The sequence below is a fragment of the Callorhinchus milii genome, unplaced genomic scaffold, assembly GCF_018977255.1.
Source record: "Callorhinchus milii isolate IMCB2004 unplaced genomic scaffold, IMCB_Cmil_1.0 Scaffold35, whole genome shotgun sequence".
NCBI lineage: Eukaryota > Metazoa > Chordata > Chondrichthyes > Chimaeriformes > Callorhinchidae > Callorhinchus > Callorhinchus milii.
In genome coordinates, this window is record NW_024704776.1 from 665,548 (window position 1) to 692,488 (window position 26,941).

At 38.6% G+C, this 26,941-nt stretch overlaps 1 protein-coding gene across 1 annotated transcript in view; it reads right to left on the reverse strand.

Annotated features, from left to right (window-relative positions):
* Window positions 1-22,853, reverse strand: part of LOC103182627 (histone deacetylase 9) — a 317,211-nt gene extending 294,358 nt beyond the window's left edge. Inside the window, exons 1-2 of the mRNA XM_007899699.2 lie at window positions 22,798-22,853; window positions 7,654-7,797 (exon numbers count right to left, since the gene is read on the reverse strand). Coding sequence (XP_007897890.2) covers window positions 7,654-7,797; window positions 22,798-22,813 — 160 coding nt within the window. The 5' untranslated portion in view covers window positions 22,814-22,853. The remainder of the gene's footprint in view (window positions 1-7,653; window positions 7,798-22,797) is intronic.
* Window positions 22,854-26,941: the final 4,088 nt, after the last annotated feature.

Here is a 26,941-nt window from a genome sequence, read left to right on the forward strand (position 1 = left end):
AATGCTCAGCTTTCCATTTTTTTTGATGGTTGGCACAGGTAAAACACTAGATATCAAATATATGTGACTGGAATATTCCAAATTTGGCCTGTAAAATATTTACAGTCACCAACTAACGTTCAATATTAAAACACAGAGGTCTCCCTTCCCTGCTCTTATTAGTTCACAGGGCTCCAGATCAAGGGATTTGTTGTCAAATCTCTTAGGATGGTGTGGATTTTAATACAGGCAATTCCCAATGAATGCATAACTGACTTTCCACTATTTTGTACCGACTTATCAGGTGCATACTGTACACTTAATCATAGATAAGGTGTACAAGCTGACATATCAAGCTTTTTGCAGCATGTAGAGTTTAGAAGAGAATTTAAAGCTTAAAGAGTAATAATTACACTGCAAGGATTTACATATGTTTTATTTAACACTAAATCACCAGGGTGGGGTGCTGATCTGCAGTCAGCAGCCAAGTGGGCAGCTTTTAATCTCTTTGCAAAGAACTGACTTTGGCCCAATGGCCTTTACTTCCACAACAGACTTGTGTAAGAACGGAAGGGAGGTGGCTATCCAGCTGCCTGTGATAAAGTCCTGAGCAGAAATGGGGCCTGAAATGGTCTAAGATAGATTTCCTTAATGTCTTTGAAAAGCCCCAAACTTAACTCAATTCCATTATTCTCCTGAGACTGCAGAGATGGGAAGGTTCAGTGGTATAATATAGATTTTTTTTCAAACACAATTGGGATCCAAAACACAATTTGCAGAAAGCAGATTTGGTGAGTTAATCGTGACTTCTGGATAGCCTAAAGTAACATTTTTCCTCGCATTTTCAGACTTTATCGGCGTGGGGGTTGGCAATCATTGTCCACAAATATCACCATCCACAGGTTGCAGAGCAGAAGTGACAATTTATACAATAAATCTTGTTTTCAGATATATCCTTTTCATCCCTAATTGCAGTATTATAATAAATCAAGGTTTCCAAGCACTTTGATCCACGTTCTGTAATGTTATCCATGTTATAACTGCATCAGTGCTGAAGGGATGCAGTGGAACAAATGTGATTGGTTATCTCAAGAACCTTGTAGTACTGAAACATGTCTGTTTATCCACATTTGACTCCAAAATGGAAGTTGACAAGGAGTATTGGTAACAATGGACTTTTGTTAAACAACAGCTATTTACAATTTTATATAATTGCCTTTCGTATCAAGTGGATATCTCAAAGCCACTTCACACAGCTGGCTGGGAGCTGGTCTGGGGAGGGAGGGAAGGTGGCCGAAGGCAAGATCGAACATAGGCGAGTTTTAAAGGCAGGAAGAGAGAGGCAAGGGTACAATTTCAGAGAGTGGGAGCAGAATGGCAGAAAACTTGCCCACCAATGCTGGGGAAGATTGGGCAGGAGGTTGCTGTTTACTGAGTGATGCTGGTTGGATCACTTATATTTTGATCCTTTTCAGCTTTTAGAAATAGTCATCCAGATTCAGACCGAAGCAGGAACTCACCACTAGAACTCACCCGCTCAAAGACGTATTTGATTGAAAATGATTATGGGTAAATATTCTTCTCTGGATGTGACAAAGAAATGCTGTTAAGCATATTAAGATAGTCGTGAAGTAGAAAAAGAAATGCAGGAATTCCAGATTTTTAATCGCATTCAGGCACCCTTGGGTTCAGATGACAAGACTGAATTATGAGTAAATAAACCTACAACCTTAGAACAAAAGCAACATTTGAGCAGAAATACAGATGTGACTTCAACTCGGAAATAGCACAGTAAATTACCAGTGAAAACATGAGAAATGTATCTGATGGGAATTATCAACCGGGGCGCAGGATTAAAATACACAATAGCTGTAAAAAAAAGTATGTATAATAAATAATTCCCCTTGGTGAAGGGATGTATGTGATTTTTTAAATGGTTTGTCCCCTTTTCTAACAGTAAATAAAGAACTGAGTCTCCACTAAATGAAAGGCTTTTGGCGTTGCATATTTATTATCTAAGAAACAGTCTTAGAAATAGGCGTGACTGTGCTTAGATATTTATTTGCAATAATACATTTTTAAAAATAAAACATTTTGACTCTACAATATAGATCATTAAAAATAAAAGAATGAGAGTTGGAGCTTCTTAATAAGATGATCTTTGGAAGTAAACATTCCCTTTATCTGGCGGCCCTTATTTAAGCAAACACCATTAAAAGTATTGGGCTGATCTCAACTGCCCTCTGCATCCACAAACACTAACAATATCAGTTTATTTGTGACTGCAAAATTGCATTAGATAGTAGCCTTGTAAAACTGGCCCATTAAACTCCAGGGGATTGGATCTGCTCTATGGCAACAGCAGGAAGTTATATAAAACACACTTGATCATGTTAGCTATAGCTATATTTAGACAAAGTCTTGGTTAACTGGTTACAAATTCAATTCTGACTATTGATTTTGTTGAAATTATGCAAGTCTCCTTATCTCGCAATGGATCCACCGCAGTGGCTTCTAAGAATTGTACCTGTAAAGGCATAACAACCCAGTCAAGGCTACTGTTATTCATCACAATACTGGTTTCCATTATTGTATATAGTAAAGCACCGCATATACACAGGCCGACTTGGGCTGTCCTCTGGCTCGGAGTCAGGCTCCGCTATTGTTAAGTGCTCTGAGATGCTATACTGCTTGGCGTACAAGTGCAAGTTGTTGTTGTCCTCCCGACGTGAAAGGGGCTATACAAATGTAATTTGTTGTTGTTGTTCAGATGTTCACTATCCTGTGGAGTCCTGTAGCTCAGTGGCGAGAGCACTCACCTCGCAAGCAAGAGACCTGGGTTCAATTCCCAGCAGGGCGAAATGTTGGGAAGTTTCCTTACTCCACATGCCTTTGTTAACCTAGCAGTAAGTAGGAACCCGGTGGTTAGTCAATTGGCAGATTGCTTTTCCGGGGGTAATAATTCCTTCAAAAAAAAAATTGGTCACTTCAATCCACGACTGTTTATGGGACACTGCTGTGCGCAATTGGCTGCCGCGTTTTGCCCACAAAATATAAAATCAATTCACTTTACAGTATATTTTGTGAAGCACTTTGAGACGTCTCGAAGACCTGATAAAACGTTATATCAAATGCAAGGATTATTATCCCCATTGGGCTGTGTTAAGGAAGTGCATGAGGGGCTGTAAGATACCAGCAAAAACAATCTGATTGTTGTGCTTTTGGTCAGTGGTAGCCAATTTATATTTTGTGTGATGATCATTCATCCACATTGTTGTTTGGCCACAATGGGGCCACTCCCAACTAATGTAGATAATTGTCTTTCTACTGTACAGACACTGAATCTTTAATTGTCTATTATCAGTCAGAAGCTGTTCAGTGACATACTGATCCGCAATCTGATCATCCCTTTCCTATGATAGTAATATTGGTGGCAGGACTAGAACCAATATTACTATCATAGCAGCTATTCTGATTCCCCTGACCAGTTACAGTTTTCAAGCCTTGGTCTTAACTTGATGGTTATAACTCCTTGTACGCGCACTTTCTTTCCTATGAGTTATGAAATGCATTGCACTGAAATTAGTTTGTGATCTAATTATTTACTTAACACAGGTTTTGTTAAAATTATGAAGGAAAGTGCTGTATGGGCATACAAATAGGGAGGATTCTCAGCAAAGAATGCAAGCAAAACATATTTCCATACTGTGCATTACAATATTGTGGTTAAAAGATAAATCTTTTTACTAACATGGTGTTCATGTGGTGACAGTGATTGACAAGTGGGGATAGCAATATTTACTACTGATCCGATTGAGCCTAACGGAAAGTATAGCCAGGCTTTTGCAATAGCTGTTCCCTTGAGACATGCTTGTCAGTCAAACCAATAACTTAAAAATATGACGTGATATGATCAACTTCACTCTGACTAAAATTGCAGTCGACCTAGGCAAAAATAGTTTACTGTCCATGGTAAAAGCCTCCAACCAGCACTATCTTTGCTTCCCCTGGAAAGTAATGCAATTGTTCTTGATTATGGACAATAGCTTTCGAGTTCCATGGTCACAGTACACTGGCCTGACTCAGATGGTATCCCATTAAATGGCATTGAAATGCTGCCCCCTTCAATCCAAGCAACATTGCCAGGTAGCAAAAACAACAACATGCATCTACATAGGCCCCTCATGCAGGAAGTGTCCCAGAGCACCAAACCCTTTGGGCCGAACGGTTGTGCCAAATCTGGGCCACCGAACAAACAACAAGCAATGTGTATGTGTGCACTAGCCATGCCAAAAGATGATCTGATCTGCACATCAGCTAACGGAGATAAAAAGGAGTAAAAAAGAGAAACATTCTCCAGCCTCATCACCAATGAGATTCAGGAAGTAACAGCAGGTTTTCAATTAAGCAGAATAGTTTGAAAAAATATATATCTAATGGGTGGTGTCTTCCACAGCAAAGAGAATGGTCACAACTGACACCTTTGGAGCCTTTCAGTTATTTTCCAAGATTTTTCATGTTGTTTTTTGGGGAATACTGAGGTAAAGTTGGCAGAGTTTCATAGCATGTTCTTCACGTTAATTACCACAAGGAACATATTATTGTTCATCACAAACTTTACTCCTTTGTGTGTTGAAAGGCTATAGATCTTTTTAAAATAAATTCTTGGTGTCTCTTTGAACTCAGTTTTGTACCTATGGTGGCATAAGAGAAAATAGAGGCCTTCAAAATAGTGGTGCTTTCAGATACTGACCTAGTGTTATTTCCCCTCATATTTCACACTTCAGTTCACATCTACAAGGTTTATTAACTATTTAGAAATAGTACTGTTTCACAAGAAGCGTCAGTAACATTTTGGTAGCTGTTTTTTATTTAAAAATGTGGTTTCCAATCTTGTCTGTACAAATAAAGTATTCAATTCAACTGAAATATCTTTTCTCAACTCTGCCATTGTGTGCGCTCATTTTCTAAATGAACCTTTGAATCAGTGGCAAAATACAATGATACAACAATAAAATAATTTCTATCAACCCTTACTCTCTGGTAGTCCATTCTGGGATCCTTCCGACTCACCCTGTCTATCGCTTCTTTCAAGGCCTTTTCAAGACATTCTTCTTTGACTATCCCTTTGGGATATTCTTCTCCCACCACCTTCCTTGGCTCCCCACTCTCTGCTCAGGTGCCAAGACTGGACTTTTAAGAGCCTTTGGATGCTACCCTGCCTGAAGGACACTATATAAATGCAAGTTGTTGTTGCTGCTGTCCTCCTGAAGTGAAATAAGATACGTAAATATACATTTGTTGTAATTGTTGAATGGACACAATTCACAACCTGTTTGTCCACAACAACTTGTAGCACCATTCACATAGCGTAGCATTTCAGAGCTTTTAACAGTGACAGTCTTGATACCAAAACAGGAAGAGAGGGGAGGTGACTGTATGGATGGTTGATGAGAAAGATCTACGGTGTAATTTGAAGATGGGCAAGCAGGGGCAAGCCAGAGGGATTAAGGCAGAGAGTTCCAGAATCGTAGGGGCGTAGTGGCTGAAAGCATGGCTGCAGGTTGGTGGAGGGTACGAGGGACTTGCAGGAGGCTGGGGCCTGCTGAGCGAAGGGGGCGGGTAGAGTGGAGTGTAAGCAGGTCAAAGAGGTAAGAAGGTGCCAGGGCATGAAATGATTTGAACATGAGTGTGAGAGTCTATACAAACCAAGCTTTACATACAATCCATTAACTACGAGTTTGATGTCAGTTATGTGTCAACAAGTGATAGGACCCAGTCTGTCAAAAGATAAACTGACACATTTCCTCCCCCCAAACTCTGTTACTTTTACGATGAAAATCATTGGGATCTAATTTTCAGGTTGAATTAACAGCCAAATGCAAAATTTACAGGTTGGGCTAACTATGAACAACTGTATCCAGATGCCCTTAATTATGTAATAAACACTATATAATATAGTTGCCAATATTATAGTATTTTAGAAAGTTACACATACAAGGACGATAATTGTTATAATTGGGTCGTGGAATGACTATGAATATTTTGGGATGTATTATAGAAACCTTTTGTCAATATAATAATGGTCATCAAGGATAAACCAGTGGAAATGACCAACTAGGATACACCAGTGACGTTGGGATCAATTTGGGTAATTCGCGGAAAGATTACTAACTGATGAATCCTTCTGGGACCTGGATGAGTCTGAACTTGACCCTATGGAACACTACCAATGGTGGTAAGAACTCTGCTTGCATGAAGATTGAAGGCAATGGAAGTTTGTGAAAACCAACAGGTGGCTTGGTGAAGATTGCATCTGAGAGAAGTCCTGGAGGGTCAGTCTCGGAGACATCCAGATACTTACAATCTTTGCTATTTACATACTTTTTTGCCCAGATCACAAATTAGGCCCCAATGCATCCAATGTACTATGGTGCTTCCAAATACATAAGCCTGCATTCTAATATAGTAAACAAAATCTTCCACATACAGATAGGCAATGCATCACAGAAATTATCAATTAAGTATTTTGTACGAACAGAGGCAGTGTCGCATATTGTAGTAATAAATGATTTTTGAGTAATACCAGGCAATGCTCAAGATACAACACTCTTATTTCCAACCAAGCACTTGCATCCAGAAAACGAGACTTGTGTAGTGTAATAATTAGCAATTTTAAGCTTAGCCAAGCATTCAAATGTGACCAACTTTTCATTTTACACTAACAGTTAAGGTTGATAACATATGTCTGGTGCACAACATGGCATTATTGGATACAATTTCCAGATGCAGAAGTCTATTAATCATGTGTGATCTTCAAACGGTTCCTTCAATTTCAACTGACTGCAAGTAGGAGTAAATATCGAACGACACTTGAACTATCTTAATAGTGAATTGTTTGTGAAAGGACATGGGGAGATTTTTTTAAACATAATGATTTTTTTTCCACTAAACTAACAGTTGTTGCAGCTGCAATGAAGAGGAAGTGTCCATCCATGTCACTGCCAATTTTAGGAAGCAGCCCAGGCCTGAATAAAATGTTCCATCTCCAGGATCAATGCATTTTAATTAACATCCTTAAGAAAACTGTGACTGTTGCAACACTCTGGAGATACCTGAATACAAGTTCAATGGAACTAAATCACATTTATCCTGGTTTATTTATAGCAACTATTGCAACCAATTTGATTATTGGCTATTATGTCATGTTGGCTCCAAGTTCAGAAAATTAAGTAAGATCTTAGTCACTATTGCAGATTTTTAATGACCTAAAATCTATAGAATCTGCCCTGATTCAGCTTTTATTTCATTGTTTAGGCACAATTATTTATTTCCAAGCATGGTGGCAAACCAATAACAGAAGTTGTTCTCTATCTTGAGCTTTTGAGAATAAGGCCAGTGGCCTATGAAGATGTTTATAAAATGTGGCTGTATTTAAACTTCTTTTCGTCAGTCAATGTATATGTGACGAACCCTAGAGCAGGCATATGTTAGGCACAGTGGCCTTGTGTGCAAAGAGTTGAGAATCATTTTAATTGCAGTATTTGAGTTGAATGTTCAGCCAACTTAATTTTCCAGAATTCAGAGATTGATTTGAATGAGCCTGTTAAGTAGCAAAAGACCAGATGCCTCCTAACCTCACTGTTCTCCACCTATCATTAAATATGCACTTACCATGCCTCCAGGGTTGATGCCAAGACAGTGTGGATCCATATGGATCAAAGCCTCTGCTTAGGCTGATGAACCTTCCAGTACTTGCAATTGGCTTCTTGGTAGGAATGTCTGCTTTGCAGTCGGATCTTTTTCTCTCCAGAATAACTTTGGTGCAAAATAAAAAAAAACACTGAACATAAGAATAGGAAAATCTGTTCAGCAGTTGCACTTCTCCACCTGAATGGTCATAACTAAATTTAGCTGCTTCTGAAAATTACACTTCATATAGTCATTAATATTTTCTTTTGATTCAACTAACAGATGTTATATGCATTTGCATCCAAATTAATAGCATGTTACAAACTGATTATGAAACATCAAAATGTATTTTTGCAGTAATAATACTTGCATTTGATAAACCATGTATAATGTTTCAAAACACTTGAGACTATTTTGTAATTGTATTTGTAAATGTTGCGATAGCTAATTTGCACACAATAAGGTCCCACAATCAGCCATGACACAAATGATCGATTTTATTTAGAATATTGTTAGCCAGGACACTGAAAGAAACTCCCTTCACTTTTCGAATAATGCAAGGGATCTTTAACATCCACCTGAACAGGCAGACAAGACCTTGGTTTAATGTCTCATCTGAAGAATAGCAATATTGACAACATAACACTCACCTCATTTGACTGTTAGTGTGGATTATGAACTGATGTGGGGCTAAAAACCATAAGAACCATCTGATATTGAGGCAAAAATGACGCCAACTGAGCCAAGCTGATTATGAAATGATAGATGTTAAATACTGCAGATTAATGTTTGAAGATGCATTTGTTCTGGTTCTAAATGGTAGCTTAGAGCTTCAGAGACTCATGTGAATTCTTTTTAAGGCATGCTACATTTAAAAATGAAAGTTGTGAAAGACCTTGGTTGGCTTATTCTCTACTGGTTTGTGAAATTGGTTGTGGCTTGGCCGTGGAATCTTATAATAGAAACAGTTTATGTGTTGGTCAAGGTTCACTGTAAGTTTTATTGTATGCTTGCCCAACAAGTTTGGTAAACCCACCAATGATTGGAAAGTCACCTCTACTCTCTCACAGATTTCTTGTGTTAAAATATCTTATCTTCATACCATGTACCAAGTTGATCAGAATACAAGAATTGTATCATGTGACTGATTATTTTAAAAATTCAACCGTTTATAAACCAAACTTATGCAAAGATTCATGACTAATCTTACCAACCTTTTGTTTGAGGTGATATTAAACCCACAGTGTGAGGCAGTAAAGTTAACATCAGTCATGAGCACAGGCTGCTTCAACAGAGGTGTCATTCCAACTGTGTGTGTTAACTCTGCTCTCACATTGTCTGACTCACTAACAACTCTGTTCAACGTCCGCATCAATGTTTTCCATATTCACTCTTTGAACAAAAATATTTAACCCAAAGCAATACATGCAGAAATCAAACAAAAAATAAATCATATTTCCATGTAATGGGTTGAGCTTAAGCCACTATTGATGACACTCTCTCTTTAAATAATAATTTAAATTTGTCAGGATTGTATGAAGGAATAACTATACAATAAAATATAAGTTACATTTATAGAGTGCCTTTCACATCAGGACATCTCTAATCGCTTGTTCTCTATGGGCTTGTGAATTTGGCTCTCCTGATAAATCTTGGGTTTATTAAGAGCAAAGCCATTAATCAAAATACACATTATTTATTGCCAAAAAAATGACAGATTTTTAGAAAGATTTCTCAACTGAATATTAGAATTAAATTAGAATTAAATCTATATGTAATTGAGATTATGTAGTACACTAAATAATAAACCTGACAGATTTTTCTTTAATTCTGAAGGAACCTGGAGTGCATTTGGGACAACATATTCCTAACATACAACACAATATAATTCAGGGTAATGACTGATCCCTCAAACAGTGATTTCCTGATCTTGCTCACACCAGATAGACACATCCCCATCTATACTCTTGAATGAGCCTGCACAATTGTTTTAAATAGCTAGTAATAAAGAGAATAATCAGAGTTCTACAATTTAACAAAAATGATGTTATTTATTGAAAATATAATAATAATCCTTGCATTTGATATAGCTCCTTCTCATGTCTTCTAGACACTTCATAGATTATATTGTAAAGTGAATTAACTGTATGTATTGTGGGCAAAATGTATGGGTGCAAAATATATTACTAATATGAACAAAAATAAAAAGCGTACCTGAGCTGTAGAGAGGAGAATTTCCACCAAGGTCTAAATTTACTCTACTTAGATAATATTTTAGGGTCCAAATTTGGCAAACTTTATTGTCAGTTTTCTTAAAAGAGCTACAAAACTTAAAAATGAATGCATTATTTATTAAATTACATAAATAGAGCTAATCTAGAACCAGGTGGAATTTCTCTATCACTCCAAAGCAAACAAATTACTCAATGCTGTTTTGCAGAAATCTTAATCTCAGTATAAAACGTTGCCCAATTATTTGGTTTTGTCTATGATCAATGCACTTAACAGTCAATCCGAGTTCCACTCAGAGACCATAGCACATAGTGAAAAGTCTAATCACTTTCATGTTCAATGCTTTCTGTTTTTGTTTAGATTGAGTTGATGATTTAATCACCAAATGGGCTGCAGCACAAAGATATGAAAATTGGCCTTTTATCTGCACTTTATAAAATTCCTGATCCAACCATCTGTTTCAAGCATTACATTTCTTGGCAAACTAGTAATGTGTTGATAATAGTTCACTATACCAATGATAACATCAGTTTCACAAGAGTATATGAAGCTATAAGTGGCTTCTGTATTTTGGTGGAAAGCCAAAAGTGTGGTAATATCTAATACTTATTCATCTTTCATGGAATTCATATTGCGACAGATTCATGAACTTAATAATTTAGAGAAACAGACAGTTTTACTGAACTTGGGCCTGCTGGGTATTGCGACACTTTCTTTGTACAACCCATGAGTGATGTTGCTTCCTACAACTCATAAAACAGAAAATAAATACGAGCGATACATGTTAGCGGGGCGAAATTTGGGATCCATGTGATATCTATCAGATTAATTGGGCCTGAGGCAGGCCGCACCACCCGACATAGCTCTCATTAGTGAACTTGGAGAAGCCAGATCTTTGGATCTTGGATGTGTCTTTCAATTTCTTGGATAACAGCGTTATAGTAAAATGCCTCAAAAAGATTAAGTGGAAGATTTGGGAGCTGCAGGCCCAACGCCTGATTTTGTGATTGAGCATGACATGGAGTAGGAGGGGCACGTCTGCTTTTAGCCCATTCAATGTAATAAATATTTGCTTCCCCCAACTTCCCTCATTACCATAAAACAGTCTGTTGGAAAATCTTTGATTTATCTTCTAAGATGAAACAATAACCCTTGATTCCAATCCCAAACGATTCAATTTTTAATAGAGTCTGAAACGCTTGCTGAGTAAATTTGTTACCTTGTTACCCAGGCAAACTGTTCGATTCAAGAAATAAAAATACCTCATAAATTACAATCATGCTGTGCTTGTGGACCATTTAACAGTGGCAGCCACTGAACACAATAACACAATTTACATTTATATAGCACCTTTTATGTCAGGAGGACATCTGAAAGCACTTCATACTGCATCCTGGGCAACCAAAAGGGTGGGGAGGTGGGCTGAAGAAGATGGGAAGGAAAAGGATAACTGAAAATGCAGTTAAAGAGGTAAACCTTGAGAATAGCATTTCACTGCAGACTAGTCTAAACTGGGCCACAGTCTTCATTTTTTATGCTGCATGTGGCACATTGCTTCCTAATGTCATCACACTGTTTTTGAATCATAAAATTATAAGAATTTGCTAGGCAAGAAAAGACCTAGGTCCATCCAGTTTGCCTTCTAACAACCTGGTAGTCGTTTACACATGGGAGCCTGAGCCATAAACCAGTAACAGTAAAAAAGTATATTTTTGATAAGAGTGATTCTGAGTGATTCTGATGTCTGCAAAGTATTTGTGCGCAAATTGAACTTGCTCCTAACAGAAATCAGCGGCAGTAAAACTGATAATAAATCATCCAAGGTCTATGACAAGCTTTTAGTTCCCAAACATAGCGACGCTATTACATCTTAATTTAGTCTCATCCTCTTTACTACTCTTTTAAATCTTGACAGTCCTGTGCATGGGCCTTGGCCCCAAAACAAATTTAATAGCATCAATAAATCATAAACTGAAAATGTTAAGCAAAATGCAGGGATTTCTCCTTGATTGTTGATGTTTGTATGTGCAATGGCCCTCAAAATCTTATTTAGTTTCCTTTGTCCAATGCAGAGTCTACATATTTGAAATAAAACTTTTCTGCTCCTGACGTATTTAAAACCAGTTCCCAGTTCTTCCTTCCTAAATTGTCTTGTGACGAATGTTTTGCCTTTGATCACTAGATGGCAAGGTACTGGGAATTAAATCTGGCACTGATACACTATCAAATTCTAAAATGTTATTAGTTGTCACATAGTATTTCTGCTGTATTTCACTGAAGAGGGAAACAATAGACTTTAGAAACATGTGAAGAAGCATGGGATCACTACAGATTCTCCTGTTATCACTGAGCACCTTTGAGAGTAACAATCAGACTGTAATGAATTGAAATCCACAAATGAATCATGATTTATGGCAATGTCCCACAACGATGCAGATAGCATGCTAGACTGGTTGGTCAATATTCTTGGCTTGTGGTAATACAGAGTAAATGAAATTAAAAATACTCTGAGGAAAAAAGTAGAGCCACAGGTAGATGGTTTAAAAGGGGAAGGCAAAGCCAAGCTGAGGAAACCAGAGAGAAAGAAAGGGAAAGAAAAGACAAAAAGCAACCAGGAAGAAAAGTGAGACAGGGTAATGGTTAGATCTGCCAGTTAGGAAGAATTGCATTAAATTAGTTAGTTACTGCTCACAGTGAGTAAGGCTCCAGTTAAATAAAATCAACTGATGTAGCCTCATGTATGTATCTATGTAGTGGAAACTGATGTGATACATTTTATGTAATGTATTAGTTAAAAGGTATGACATATCAGTGCACAGCATGGCATTAATAGCCCAAGGGAAGCTTATATGAGTACAGGTGTTGAAATCCAAACATACTCAAGATGGCGAACATGGTTACAAATCCCACATGACTATTTGTTATTGTGCATGTGCACTTTCCCTTCCTGTACATGGCTTATGAACAAACACTTGGGAGTCACATTTAAGTAGACTGCTTCATTGTCATGGTGGTCCACTTGGGGAGGCACAAACACCATGGCAGAGGTTATCAGAAAGTACTCTGAGCATGACTGCTGTGTGGTCATGTAGCAATTTTGTCAGGAAGGGTCGTAGCAGGCTTGGTTAGCGATTACCGTGCTAACCAAGCTCAAGGGCATTGATATTACTGAGGTAGAGGTTCCTGATACTCAAGATGCTGAAAACAACTAAATCCCCTGGCACAGAAGAACTGCACTTGAGCTACTCAGAGAGGCGGGGAAAGAAATTGGTTATGTAAGTATTGGCAGTCATTTTATGGGAGCAGAAAAAGAATCTGGCAAACCCCAGGGCTTTTTCTGAGCAGGCAACATCTCAAATTGACATATGAAAAGTGCTCCTTGGTTTAAGCATTTAATAGAATAGCAATTAAGAGATTTTTTACTGTAAATTTATGCCATTTACTATCTAGGGTAAGGCATGTACCTCCTGTTCCCAGTATATTTAATTGATCTGGTGTCACAAAAAGTGTCACTGCAGTTAAAGCTGCAGATGAAATCAAGCTAGAGGAACTGTGAAATTAAAGGAGGAAGCCTAGACCTTAAATTGAGTGATTGACTGCATCTGGACCAGGGTTGATCACTGTAATTGAAATTCAAATGCAAGTTATTGCTAATAAGGTTTATAGGAAGTAAAAATTGGAGCCACTCACACACCCTGGATGAGAAAGAATAATAAGGGGAAGTTGAAAAAGACCTAACGGTATCATTTGACTTGTTGTTCATGATGTCTAAACAGTGTGCTGCCGCAATAAAAAAAGACATGTTTTTTTTAGTTTTGTCCCTCAGATGACTGATAATCCTTGCATTTGATACAGAACCTTATCACGTTGTTGAGATATCTCAAAACGCTTCACAAAATATACTGTAAAGTGGATTGACTGTGTATTTTCTGAGCATAAGGGGGCAACCAAATGCAGACAGCAGTGTCCCACAACCAGTCGTGGATTGAGTGACCATTAATTCAGAAGTTAAACTTAACCTGTGCAGTGCTCTGGTCAGAAGTTAATTTGGATTTAGTTACAATGGGGTACCTTGGGGGTCTGTACCGGAACCCCTCGTGTTCATCATATATATTAATGACCTGAAGTCGCAGACAATAGTAAGATAAACAATAGTAAGATAAACAAGTAAGATAAACTTGGACACAATACCAAGATGAGGGGGACTGTGGAAACAGAGGAAGCAGCACAGGTCCTATAAAAAGAGCTTGATAGGCTATGCACATGTGCCAATAACTGGCAAATGACGTTTAATACAGATAAATACAAGGTACTACATATGGGAACCAAGATTAGGAGACACAAGTATTCCATGGATGGGACAGAATTTGCTAAAGGGGAGGTAAATTTGCAAAAACTGTGTGAGGTAGAGATAAACAAAGCAAACATTGAGATTAACATCTCAATGGAGAGTATATTGCTGAATCAGTTGCATTTAGATCCCCAGACATGCGCCCTGGATAGACTGCACCTGGAGTATTGCATACAATTCTGGTTGCCACCAGATAAGGGATTGGCCAGGCTCTCTGCTTCTTCGGCAGTGCATAGGAAACCAATGAGGATGATCCCAAGTGTTAGTGGAATAACATGCTTCAGCTCTCCAGTCTTGAAAGAAAACAACTTAGAGGGAACATCATAGAGGTATATAAATATTTAAATTGGATTGAAGTAAACCCAGATCAATATTTTGGGATGTATCAACACAAGAAGACATAGGTTGCAAAGGGCAATTTCAGGACGGATATCAGGACATGCTTCTTTATTCATAGGATACTCAACTATTGGATCAGATTGCCAAGAAAGATGGTAAAAGCCAGGACACTGGACTCACTTGAAAAGCAGCTTGATGCTGTGATGGGGGATGGTAGGGTGAGTATTCTGGAAGGATGAGATTGGGTAGGTCAAAGAACCTTCTTCATCCAAACCAATCTTGTAAACGTATCACTCCAGATCTGGAGTATTGTGTGTAGTTGTGGTTGTTGTGACGCAAATAATCTACCAAGGCCTTAGAAGCAATAAAATGGAAAGCCATGAGACTGATCTACTTCAATCCAATAACAACAACTGCATTTATACAGCACCCTTCACACGTGGCGGTGTCTTGGAGCACTTATCCCCAATGCAAGAAAGATGAGTTTTATAAGGTATTAAATCAACTTGGGCTCTTTAGTCTCAAAAGAAACATGTCAGAACCAAACGTATGGAGATAAAAAAGACAATTATAGAAGTTGATAAATTGCTTAATGAGACAAAGTTAATCCATTACTATAAGCAACAACAGCTTGCATTTATATTTATGCAAGCAGGGCAGCATTGTGAAGCACTTAAAATGCTTTCAGACACATCAAGGAAGTAGGATAAGAGGCTTCAGGCTCATAGTTTTGAGGGTCAAGAACAACAGACTTAGAAATATTTCTTTACATAGAGAGTAAGCAACAGTGAGAACAAGTTGTTAGGGTTGAGGCCAAACTGATGGGAATTAACAGACTGCTACACTTGGAGGGATGATGTAGCAACATCTCTGATGTTAGATAACAAATATGGAGAGACTGAAATGATCATCACAAATATTGATTCCAATTTTAAAGAGGCGAGTAAAGGTAATTCTCAATTCTCTCACTTCCATATTAATTTCTCTTTGACCGTGCCTTCAGCTCCCCTCTCGACTCTCTTCCTCCTCCTCGCTCCCTCCCTTCCCTCCCCTCACCCTGACCATTTCCCCCCTCCTCTCTCCCTCCCTTCCCTCCCCTCACCCTGACCATTTCCCCCCTGCTCGGGTCATGACCCAACTGTGCAGCGCCTTGGGACGTCCTCCTGACGTGAAAGGCGCTCTATAAATGGAATCTTGTTGTTGTTGTTGTAATTAAGTAGCATAGGTGTTGCCTATGCCTTAGCCTCAACAAGAACAATCAGTAAGATAATTTGTTGGACTTTACCATTTACAATGGTAATCTTACAATTAAAAACACATACAGAAATTCTATATAAGGCAGCCATGTTTACAGTTGTGCTCCAGACCCAGAAAAATACTCAAACAAATATAATAAGTGCTATGTACTGTACAATTAATAGTTCTAGGTGACAGACAAAGGAGCAAAGCTTACAATACAAATCTATCACATATATACTTTTACCATTTCACACCCATCAATGGAAACTTATTGACTCATAACAATATCCAAATTAATTAATTCACCAAGACCTTAATTTTATAGAAAATTCCCAGTAGATTATAACATCTGGATTTGAGATGGACAATCAATTGCTTCCTTATTCTGTTTTAAATTTATTTTATCTTCCCAGGTCTCCAATTCCCAACCGCACCCCTCTTTTTTTGGCTGCTCATTCAACATTTGTGCTACTCACTGTTTTTGTTTGTGACTGCTGCCAGTTAGGGAATAAGGACTGAGCTGAATCTTTAACCTAAAATAACATTGAATTGGAGCGGTTTGGGTTAATTCTCTGAATATAGAGGATACTCTGCCCTCTAAATTCAGACTGAAGGGAACAGGTCAAGGCTGTGGTCTTATGTTGAGTTAGCTGACATTTTTCAGAAATCATTGACATTTCTGCTTTTTTTCTCCCTTCCTGAAATTACTTTAAATTCCAAAATGACCTTGTTATTTCCAAAATAGTCTAATATAAACAAAATGAATGTCAACCTTGAAAACACAAAGTACCAAAAAGTCTCTGTGGAAGCTTCAAATTGAATTTCAATCCAAACTCAAACACAATCCATCAGCCACAGTCTCTTTGATCAACAGGAAGCTTGCTGGTCAGTGCTAATTTTTCTCCTGGCCTCCACCTTGTTCTGCACATTCTCCAACTGTCAGAACTCAACCAGCTGAGGTGAGTGACTGGACCACCTGAGGATTTGAAACACAACCAACAAACCCTCAACTGCCAGCACGCTGAAGGGAAGTGGGGGTAATGATCTGAATTTGCTTGTTTAAGGACTGAATACTGCAAAGATTTACAAAAAAAATCACAGCACAGAAACAGGCTATTTGGCCCAACCACTCCATGCCAGTGTTTATACCAGGCCATTCAGCCCAACCACTCAGTACCGGTGTTTATACTGCACCCAAGTCTCCATCCACTCCTTACTCCCTCCCTTATCCTTCTATTACTATTTTTACCTACGCAATACACTGTCACTCCACTTTTACACTATATTTTGTGAAGTGCTTTGAGTCATCTTGTGATAAGGCGCTATGTCAAATGCAAGGATTATTATGTATTCATTTCTCCCTCAGGTGAAAGTTTAGCTTCCTCTTGAATGTATCTATAATATCTAAACTATTGGGCAAGAGAACCAATGTGCAATGCCAAAGGATGTATGTCTATGCTTCTTGAGATGTTAAGTTTATGGTTTCACAAGGTGGAGGCAAGGCATTTCTTTCCAAGGAGAACTTTTACAAGTGTCCCCCCCCCCCCGTCTCCCCTTCTTGAAGTTTGTATTAGAATGCAGTGGCAGAGGCCCAAGTGAAAAGGTACTTACTACTTTGCTGTGGATTGTGAATGATGCAAGAGAAAAGAATGAAAATACCTTAAATATAGACTGCAATTTAGTTTCATTGCCTCATTACCAAAATTGCATGAGGATGATAATTGAAATTATAGGCTGGAATGTGTTTACAACTAAAGGGCGAGTGAAAATTATATTAGATTTATATGTGAATACCATGTCAAACCAGAAATGAAACTGTAGTGTCTGGAATTCCCTCAAATGCAACTTGTATTTAACATACAGAGGTTATCCAGTCCATATGACTTGAGGTCAATTTGCACCATGTGACAGCAATTGGAATGAGCAGAGCCTGGCAATGGAACACACATGATGATGTTTCCTTTATTATATCAACCACAGTCACTTAAAGGGGGTGGGGGATTTACAATGAACCAAACTGGGAAAAAATCATCCAAAATTGTCCAAATGGGGCCAATTCCCTTAGTATATTTACAGTCCTTACAGTCAACCAGTGAATATTATTCTCAATTGTTTCATTGGTCCACAAGTTTATCAAGCTTGTGAACTACTTAGAAATCTATGGGCACACTGCCAAGGCCAGTGGTGAATGGACACACAGTTATAGATGACATGCAGTTTTAGCTTCATGGGGAATATGGCAATATAAATGTACCTCAATGCCAGAAAACATACCTGAGGACTTAAGAGTGTCTCTCCCCAAGGAACACCATTTACATCACAATGATTTGCAAGACCTAAGGTCCATCCCAAGATCATCTGTTTGTATAGCATAAAGCATTTATTTCCACTGCTCTTTTCTGAAAGGATTTTTTAAACCCTATAGTTGGTAACCTTACCAACAAAGGAATAGTAGCCCTTTTGGCCTTACACCAACCCCTAAATTTGGCTCAACATCCTAGAAACGGATCAGCTTTTAAACATGAAATGATTATATTTTGTCAAACGCTACGGTATCATAAAACAAATGTGCAAGTTAATTTTTATAACTATCCAAGCATTTTTTTATGCAAACAAGGAAGTGGAGACTGAGTGTTGGCCTCACACGCTGCATTTACAAGAAATTGAAAACCTTCACCAATTATCTACTGCATTGATGTGTACTTAAAAATCAAGAATATATTTCTAGTTTCCATCATGCCTTGGCAATTATTACCCCAGTCCAGCTATGGGAAAGGCAAGTGAGGACATGAAGCTTCATAAACAGATTTAATTATCACAAGGCTGGATACTGGGTGAGAGAATTGAATCTGTCAGAATTTCACCGGTTAGATGTGGCAGCCAGCTCAGAGACTTCTCTGTGGTATCTCAGTAGACCGGTTGCTAAGTCATGTATGTCCGCAGTATGCCAAAATATTGGTATTACTTGGGGGCATCTGCAAATGTAACTATCTTGCTGTATACAAGGAACATGAGCAACCCTAGTACAAACCCTGACGAATCCCAATTAATGCCTCCCTCAGTTTGACCTAGTTCTCTTAACAACTCCCCTAGCTTGGGAACCCCAAAGCATGTGTTTTGTGGGAGTTTAACCAGCTCAAACAACATAGCTTGCCATTGGTCACAGCTTATTCTGCTAACACTGGAGATCATCCTCGTTGCTCTCGTCGGCATTGCCTCTAGTACTGGGCAGCGCCCTTACGTCAAAGCAACAAGACTCATAATGCAGTTCTCTAGAATTTAGCCTGAGTACAACACTATGCACTTGAACATGACTTCTCGAGATTTAAACTCATCCAATTTGGCAATATAGACCGTATCTTGTTTGTCGTGTTTATTGCTGCTTCACACTGTTCTGACATAGTGAGTGATGAGTCAACTAACACCCCTAGGTCTCTTTCAGCCTCCCTATTTGGCAAGTGCTATCCCATCCATGGAGATATGTAGGCTTGAGACGTGATAAGGCACTATATCAAATGCAAAATTCTTCCTGTTTTTACTTGCTATAGGCAATATATTGCATTAATCTTTGTTTGAACATTGTTTGCCTGTCATCCATTTATGTACATACCTAATCAAGCTCTTTTTGTAAGACCTTTGCTACCTCCTATGATTACACAGCTCCTCTCAACTTGAGACATTGCAAATTTAACTACCTTACACGCAGTCTGTATACAAGCAACACGAGAAACCCTAGTACAAACCCTGAGCCATCCCAATGAATGCCTCCCTCATTTTGACCTAGCTCTCCTAACAACTACCCTCTGGTTCTTTCTCTTCAGCCAATTTCAAATCCATGTCTATGTCTTGCCCTTGATACCCAGTGACGTAATAATAATAATCCTTGCATTTGATATAGCGCTTTTCACGTCGAGAGGACGTCCCAAAGCGCTTAGCTTTGTGAAAGAATCTTTCATGTGGTACTTTGCTGTTATAAAGCTTTCGATGTCGTTATAAAGCTTCCCCACAGTAAAATGTGGGATGTCACCTCCTCAAACTATTCTGTGAGACTGGTCAGAGCAATCATTTGGTTACACAATTTGAGTGACATTCAACTCTGGCACATTAACCTGTGACCATATGCCAATGAACTCTGTTATAGTATCACCACTAGGTTATTTCAAGTCTCAACCAATGTACGGGGAAGAAATTCCACTTGGTCAATTTTCTTAGCCTTTCAGAGAATTTGGCAAATAGTTTAATTCAATCTTAAACCTGAAATCATTTTTATCTAACTCTTAACATAACTTACAGAAAATTGGCTTCAAATTTAAGGCAACTTAAGATTTGATAAATTCTAGCTAGGCACTCTGAAAAGCTAAGGAAACAAGAGTAAATCCAGATGCAGGTGTAATTTCTTCCCTGTAGTCCTTTAAGCACCTTACCCTGGTAAGACTGGTGCATTGTTGAACAAATTATATCATATCAATGTGCCACAAGGGACTGCTCCTATTTCTCTGGTTCCATTCATTCCACTGCAAGGTCATGAAAAATATTAATTTTGTACTCTAGCAGAAATGGGGAAATTTAATACATATTCTTTGTCAGTAGGCACTGCTTAATTGTTTTCCTCCGGTGTGGGGGGGGTTAATCACGGTCTCCTGAGAGCTGAACTGGCTCCAAGGTGACATGTTTGGCAATGGAATGTCAGAATCGAGCCAACCCTCTGTGACGGTCTCGATAGTCCATTTCCTGAGCCAGGTGGGTCCACAGTATTCCATAGCTCTGCTGATGACAGCCAAGGCAGTCTAGCTTATCGACAGGACTTGGAAGGGCAAACCAGTTCATTCAGCTCCCGTTAACCCTGCAAGCCAAAGCCCTAAGGGTGGTGAAGTTCCAGAATGTTCTAAGATTCCTGATGCTCACACAATGTATAAATTACCTAGAGGAGAATGTTTCTTCCAAATGAAGTCTGGACAAGCAGCAGGGAAGCTTGGCAGAAGTGCTTTCAATGACAAGCTATGCAGTTTTAGATACGTTAGTCAACTGTTCCTTTCATCCATACATTAAAAAGTACCTGGAAACACAACAGAGTTTATAGAAACCTTCAGATCAGTCAGGCACTGTACTGAGCTGTGAGTGTAACAAGTGGATATCTCATATCCACTTCAGGGAAGTAATATGCAATTCTTCTACTCTGTAATGCATTAATATTTTACTTCTGCATGTTGTTTCTTGAAACTTCTAAAATAAGAAGTCATTTTTTAAAAAAAAATAGAATGTCAGTACCTAGGCAACTTGGGATGTTCTCCTAAAGTGAAAGGCATTGTAGAAGTGTAAATTTGTATTGTATACCATTTGTGGAACAATGTTATAAACATCTGAAAGTATCATAGATAAAACAGAATTGCAGTGAATTTCAAAGAAGAAGGATATATTTAGATGTATTAAAAATACATCTTCCTGTAAAATTGTAATCAGAGCAAATGTGGTGGGGGGAGGTTATTCAGTTTCATTCTCTAAATTTAGGGAACTAAGTGTGCACTGGGTTAGTCTGCACTGTTTGCTGATGCTGGTTCGCCTTTGAGGTGTAAATTTTGGTGATTACCATTTAGATAAAGGCTTTGGTTGCCACACATCCCATTTAGTATTTAGTCTGTAATGTCATTTTGTCTTAAACCTATATACTGGGATAGAATTGTGGAAAATTCTTAAGTTTGGTCTCTGTTTGTTTCCCATGGTTCCCAAAAAAGGAACCTTAAAAGAAGAGTTTGGATAAACACCTGGTTAAAGTTAACACAATAAATGGCAGATTAGCCAATTGGACTGAAATTTGTCTGAACAAAAGAAAGGAAAAGGTGATAATAAATGGAAATTACACTTTCTGGGGCAGTGAGTGTTGGAGTTCTGCAATGTTTTGAGATTCCTGATTCTCATGCAATTTATAAATGACCTAGAGGAGAATAAAGTTACTTCACTTTGCAGTCTATCCTGTGAAGCGCTTTGAGACATCTCAACGACATGACAAGGTGCTCTATCAAATGCAAGGATTATTATTATGTATGTTTCTTCAAAATTAAATCTAGATTTAAGAAATTTCAACAATTCTGCAAAAAATGGTCTTACAAGAGCAAGTGGATTTTGGACTTCGAGTCACATAAAGACTTTTTCTAGTAACCTGAAGTATGTCTAGGAAACTTGCAACTCTGCATAGGAAGGGGTTTGTGACTGGAGATCCTTCCAGTTAGGGGTGACATGATTCCGATTACCAAAAGGACTCCCCATCTGAGACTTGGATTCCTTATTTCAAGGAATTGTTTTGCCCACAAAATATAGAGACAATTCACTTTATAGTCTATTCTGTGAAGCACTTTGAGACGGCGCGAAGACGTGATGAGGTGCTATATTAAAATTCAAGGATTATTATTAAAGAATTCTGCCATAAATGGCTGCAACATAATATGATAAAATTTCAGAATTATGGTTTAATATCTATAATTGAATTAGTTACTTATTATGTAACTTTTTGCCATTTCAGTTATTAAACTGAATTACTTATATGAAAATTACCTATATATTGATTACTTACTTACTATAACTGAATTAGTTATATAAACATAATCAACAGCAAATTCACTACACTTAGCAAGCCTTGGACACCAGTGTATTCTGCAGTGCAAAATCTTGCCTGAACAATCTGTAAAGTTCATAAGCTTCTTGTTTCATGTTTAGTTGTTTGGGGTCACAAGAAACTAACCTCTAATAACAGAATGCATAGACTGGAATTGGGCTGATTCTGGCAATCGTTTCAATATCTTTGTATTTACAGTTAGGTTAGTTTGCAACTTGTTCCAGATTTTTCTTTCAACTTATGCCAGTTCACAGATTTTTTTTACCACCTCCTCCTCCTACTAGTATAAACAACATCTTACAGATACCGTGCATGTACGCTTATAAATGAACAGTAATGTTAAAAGTGAACTCACCAGTTCTACTCTTCATCCTGTTCTATGAGAGAGATTCATCAAACCCACTGTGGATTGCTTGTGACTAACAGGACTTCTGAGGACTTTCGTATCTGCTTTTGTTTTGAGTAAGTACCAGAGGAAGTGGTTTGTTGACGCCAACAGCTATCCTTACTGTGTCACTACCCCCACACACACACTGCACAGAGCACCGGATGCTAACAGAATTTAGTATTCCAGGAACATGCTATCCTACACATTCATTTTCTGCTACAAATATAGAGAATAGGTATAGGTCAGTCTGTCAGTACATGTAAAGTAAGTTAGAGTTAAGTGCCACCTAGTATCTGTTTATTATTAGGTTCTGCTTTATCCGAGCATAGCCTTATTAATATCAGTGGTTGATGAGGAAGATGGGCAGAGATCACGGTTAGAATCTGTCACTGCTTCTTCAGGTTTGGAGACACACATCCAGGTTCATCACATCCATCACAGCAAACTGATGGAAAAATTGATTCATGATACCCCATCATATTAAACAATTTCATCATGAAAAGAAAGCCTCAGTTGAGAGCCTATTAAAGAAAAGTTACATTTCCTTCTATCTTATAAGGTTCATTTGCTAAAGCCATCACCCAGTGTGAATCTCTGCCACAAGAACTGCAAAAGCCCACCTTTAATTCTAGGTTTATGCTAAGTTAGCTTAGCTTGGAAATAATAAAGATATTATGATTGGCTTCAGGGTCTCTGGTCTTAGGAAAGAAAAATAAGCAAGGTTCCCTCTCTTGAGCAGTATCCAGCAAAACCAAAAGGATGCATGGGTGGAAGTCAGATAAAGAAAGGATAAGCATTTTGATATTGGCTTACATGTGAAGAATGTCCACTTGGAATGTTACTAGTGGTCACTGGCGAGTACTCCAGCATAAGTCATTCATTGAAAGAGGAAGAGCTACTACTGGGAAATGTGCTTCAGAAAGTTTGGTTATTATTTTATTTTAGTTATTAAGCCCCAACCTCTAGAGCTCTCTGCCTTACCGCCACATTAAAACCCACCTCTTCGACCACACCTGCGGTCACCTTACCCCCACCATCCCTTCCTCCTCACTCAGGTCCAACTCTGCCACTGTGAAGCACTCTGAGATGTTATCCTATATAAAGTATGCTATATAAATGCAAGATTGAGGCAGGATTGCATATCAGCTTTCAAAAGGGTACTGGATAGATATCTAAAAAGGTGTAATTTGCAGGGGTATGGGGAAAGTCAGGTAAATGGAACTGAATTGATTCCTCCTAAAAAGAGCCAGCACAGACACGATGGGCTAAATGGCCTGCCACAAATGGTCTGTGGATAATGGAGGGTGTGAGAATAATTAGATAAGATCTAGTTAACAGAGGAAGATTGTAACGAGCAGTGTGAGGGATTAAAGTGGGATTGTAGAAAGATAGGCAGGTATGTTCATTTTCCCCTCTCCAAGCAACAGAGCATTCACTATTTTTTTAAAAAAGCAGCAGCCAGACACTGCTATCCACAGCTTCCTTTAGCTGTATACCTCTCTTTTTCAAGGAGTCCTGTAGCTCAGTGATTAGAGCACTCGCTTTGCAAGTGAGAGACCTGGGTTCGATTCCTGGCAGGGCGAAACCTTGGGCAAGTTTCCTTACTCCACACGCCTAATAATAATCCCTAAAAAAAAACAACAATAGAATTGGTCACTTCAATCCATGACTGTTTGTGGGACACTGCTGTGTGCAACTGGCTGCTGCATTTTGCCCACAAATATACAGTCAATTCACTTTACAGTCTATTCTGTGAAGTACTTTGAGACATCTAGAAGACGTGAAAAGTGCTATATCAAATGCAAGGATGATTATTTATTATTATTTGTCATGAGCTGCCAGAGCAACCAGTTATCATGCTGGTCAGAAATGGCTCAGCGGGCAGCTGTGACAACAGGTGTCCCTAACAGACTATATTTGCTGAATAGAGAGTGGAGTTAATGAAAAACATATGCTGAAATTCACGGATAAATCTCTTCCCTCATAGACATCCATCAATCAGTTCTCTTTCCATAAATCTGCTGCCTGGACAAGAATTGTAGATGTGCTGTTAGTGTTTTGTAGGGTGATTGGTCCAGCTGGTGTGTAAGCCTGGCTCAATAGGTTACACGCTCACCTGAGTCAGAAGATTGTGGTTCAAGCCCCAAGTCGGGACTTTAATCTCATATAGTCAAAATTGATAGGCCAATGCAATCAATGCTGGTTGGTGTGCTGCATTATTGGAGGTGCTATCTTTCAGATGGGACGTTAAATTTAGGGTCCACCTGCTTGAGGGACATTGCTGTGTGCAAATTGCCTGCCTGACACATTCACCTACAAGCACAGCCGCTACACTTTACAGTAAAATGCTGTGAAACATTTTGAGACATCTCAAGAATATGAAAGGCGCTATATCAACTATAAGGATTATCATTATGTGAGGAAGCTAAAACAATGAGATTATAATAATAATAATAATCCTTGCATTTGATATAGCGCTTTTCACGTCGGGAAGACGTCCCAAAGCGCTTCACAGAACACACTGTAAAGTGAATTGACTGTATATTTGTGGGCGAACGGGGCAGCCAATTCCTCAATCATGAAAGTGTCAAAAACTTGAGGGATAACTTTGAACACAGCAAGCAGCCTGAAGTTCATGATTTCTGCAATCTTCTGTGTGTGTATGTGTGTGGGGTGGGGTGGGGGGGGGGGGGGGGGCGGCGGGCGGGGTGGTGAAAGGTGATAAATAGAGCTGTTGAAAGGTGATGGCAATATTGAAGTTGAAAGCTGCATTCGTTGGCTGGCATCTACAGAGTATTTGGTATATTGGTGACACTCCAAATTCATTTATATCTCTGATCATACAGCATTTGCTCGTTAAACCTAAATGCATGAAAACAATGCACGTCTGTTCAATCAATAAAACTAATGAGGTCCATAAATCCTGCGGGGTACCTCTTCCAAAAGTGTCTAAACCAGCAAAACTCTTCCACCGCTGTGAAATCTGGAAAGTAACATGAAAACAGCATCCATAGTGTACTCTGCTCATCCCTCTGTGGACCAACAGTCAATTTTAAAACAAAAGGGCTTGTGTAAACAGAATTGCAAAGTGCTACTGTAATTTGTAATCATGCAAAAGAGCGATTATACATAAAAACAACAAAAGGAGAGTTCACAATGTGAAATCTGCTTAGTAATGTATGTTAGTAATAGAAATGTACAATTTTGCATTCTCAACAACTGATATTTCATATTACTCAGATGCATTGACCACAGCTAAAATTTTATATTATCCAGAGGCTTTGGGCACAGCTAAGAATGCCACTGGCCCTGCCCCCAAATGTATGGGTGTTGAGAGGGCGGGGGCATGGCATCTGTTGTCCTGTCATCTGGCTGCTAACAAGCACTGGAGGAAAAAGTGCCACTTATTTTACAGCTGAAGGCAGGGCTCATTCAGTCCTGCAACAATTAACACAGCAAAAATTCTTAGTTGTCACTGATGGCAGATTTAGAAGAAAGTACTTCATTTTCAACCCATTAAACAGCATTATTGCTACATCTTGTGTTAGTGAATTATCTTGTATTTAATACGATATAGCATGGCTACTAAGTGAATAAAGATCTGCACAACAACCTGACTTTCTCAATTGCCCCTCATTGTGGAGTCCTGTAGACGCCACAATGACATCAAGTTGAATGCTCAGTGATTAGAGCACTCACCTCACAAGCGAGAGACCTGAGTTCTATTCCTGGCAGAGCAAATTGTTGGGCAAGTTTCTTTACTTCACACGCCTCTGTTTACCTAGCAGTAAGTATGAACCCAGTTGTTAGTCGATTGGTGGATCACTTTTCTGGGAATAATAATCCTTCAAAAATAAACAATAATAATTTGGTCACTCAATCCACAACTGTTTGTGGGACACTGCTGTGCGCAATTGGTCTCCGCGTTTCATATACAGTCAATTCACTTTACAGTATATTCTGTGAAGCGCTTTGAGATGTCTAGAAGATTTGATCAGAACTATATCAAATGCAAGGATTATTATTAATATTATTATTGTTGTGCAGTTCCTTGAACCAGTAAAGAAAACAATGGAGAAGATGTTTTATTTGATCAAATCTAGCTGAATGT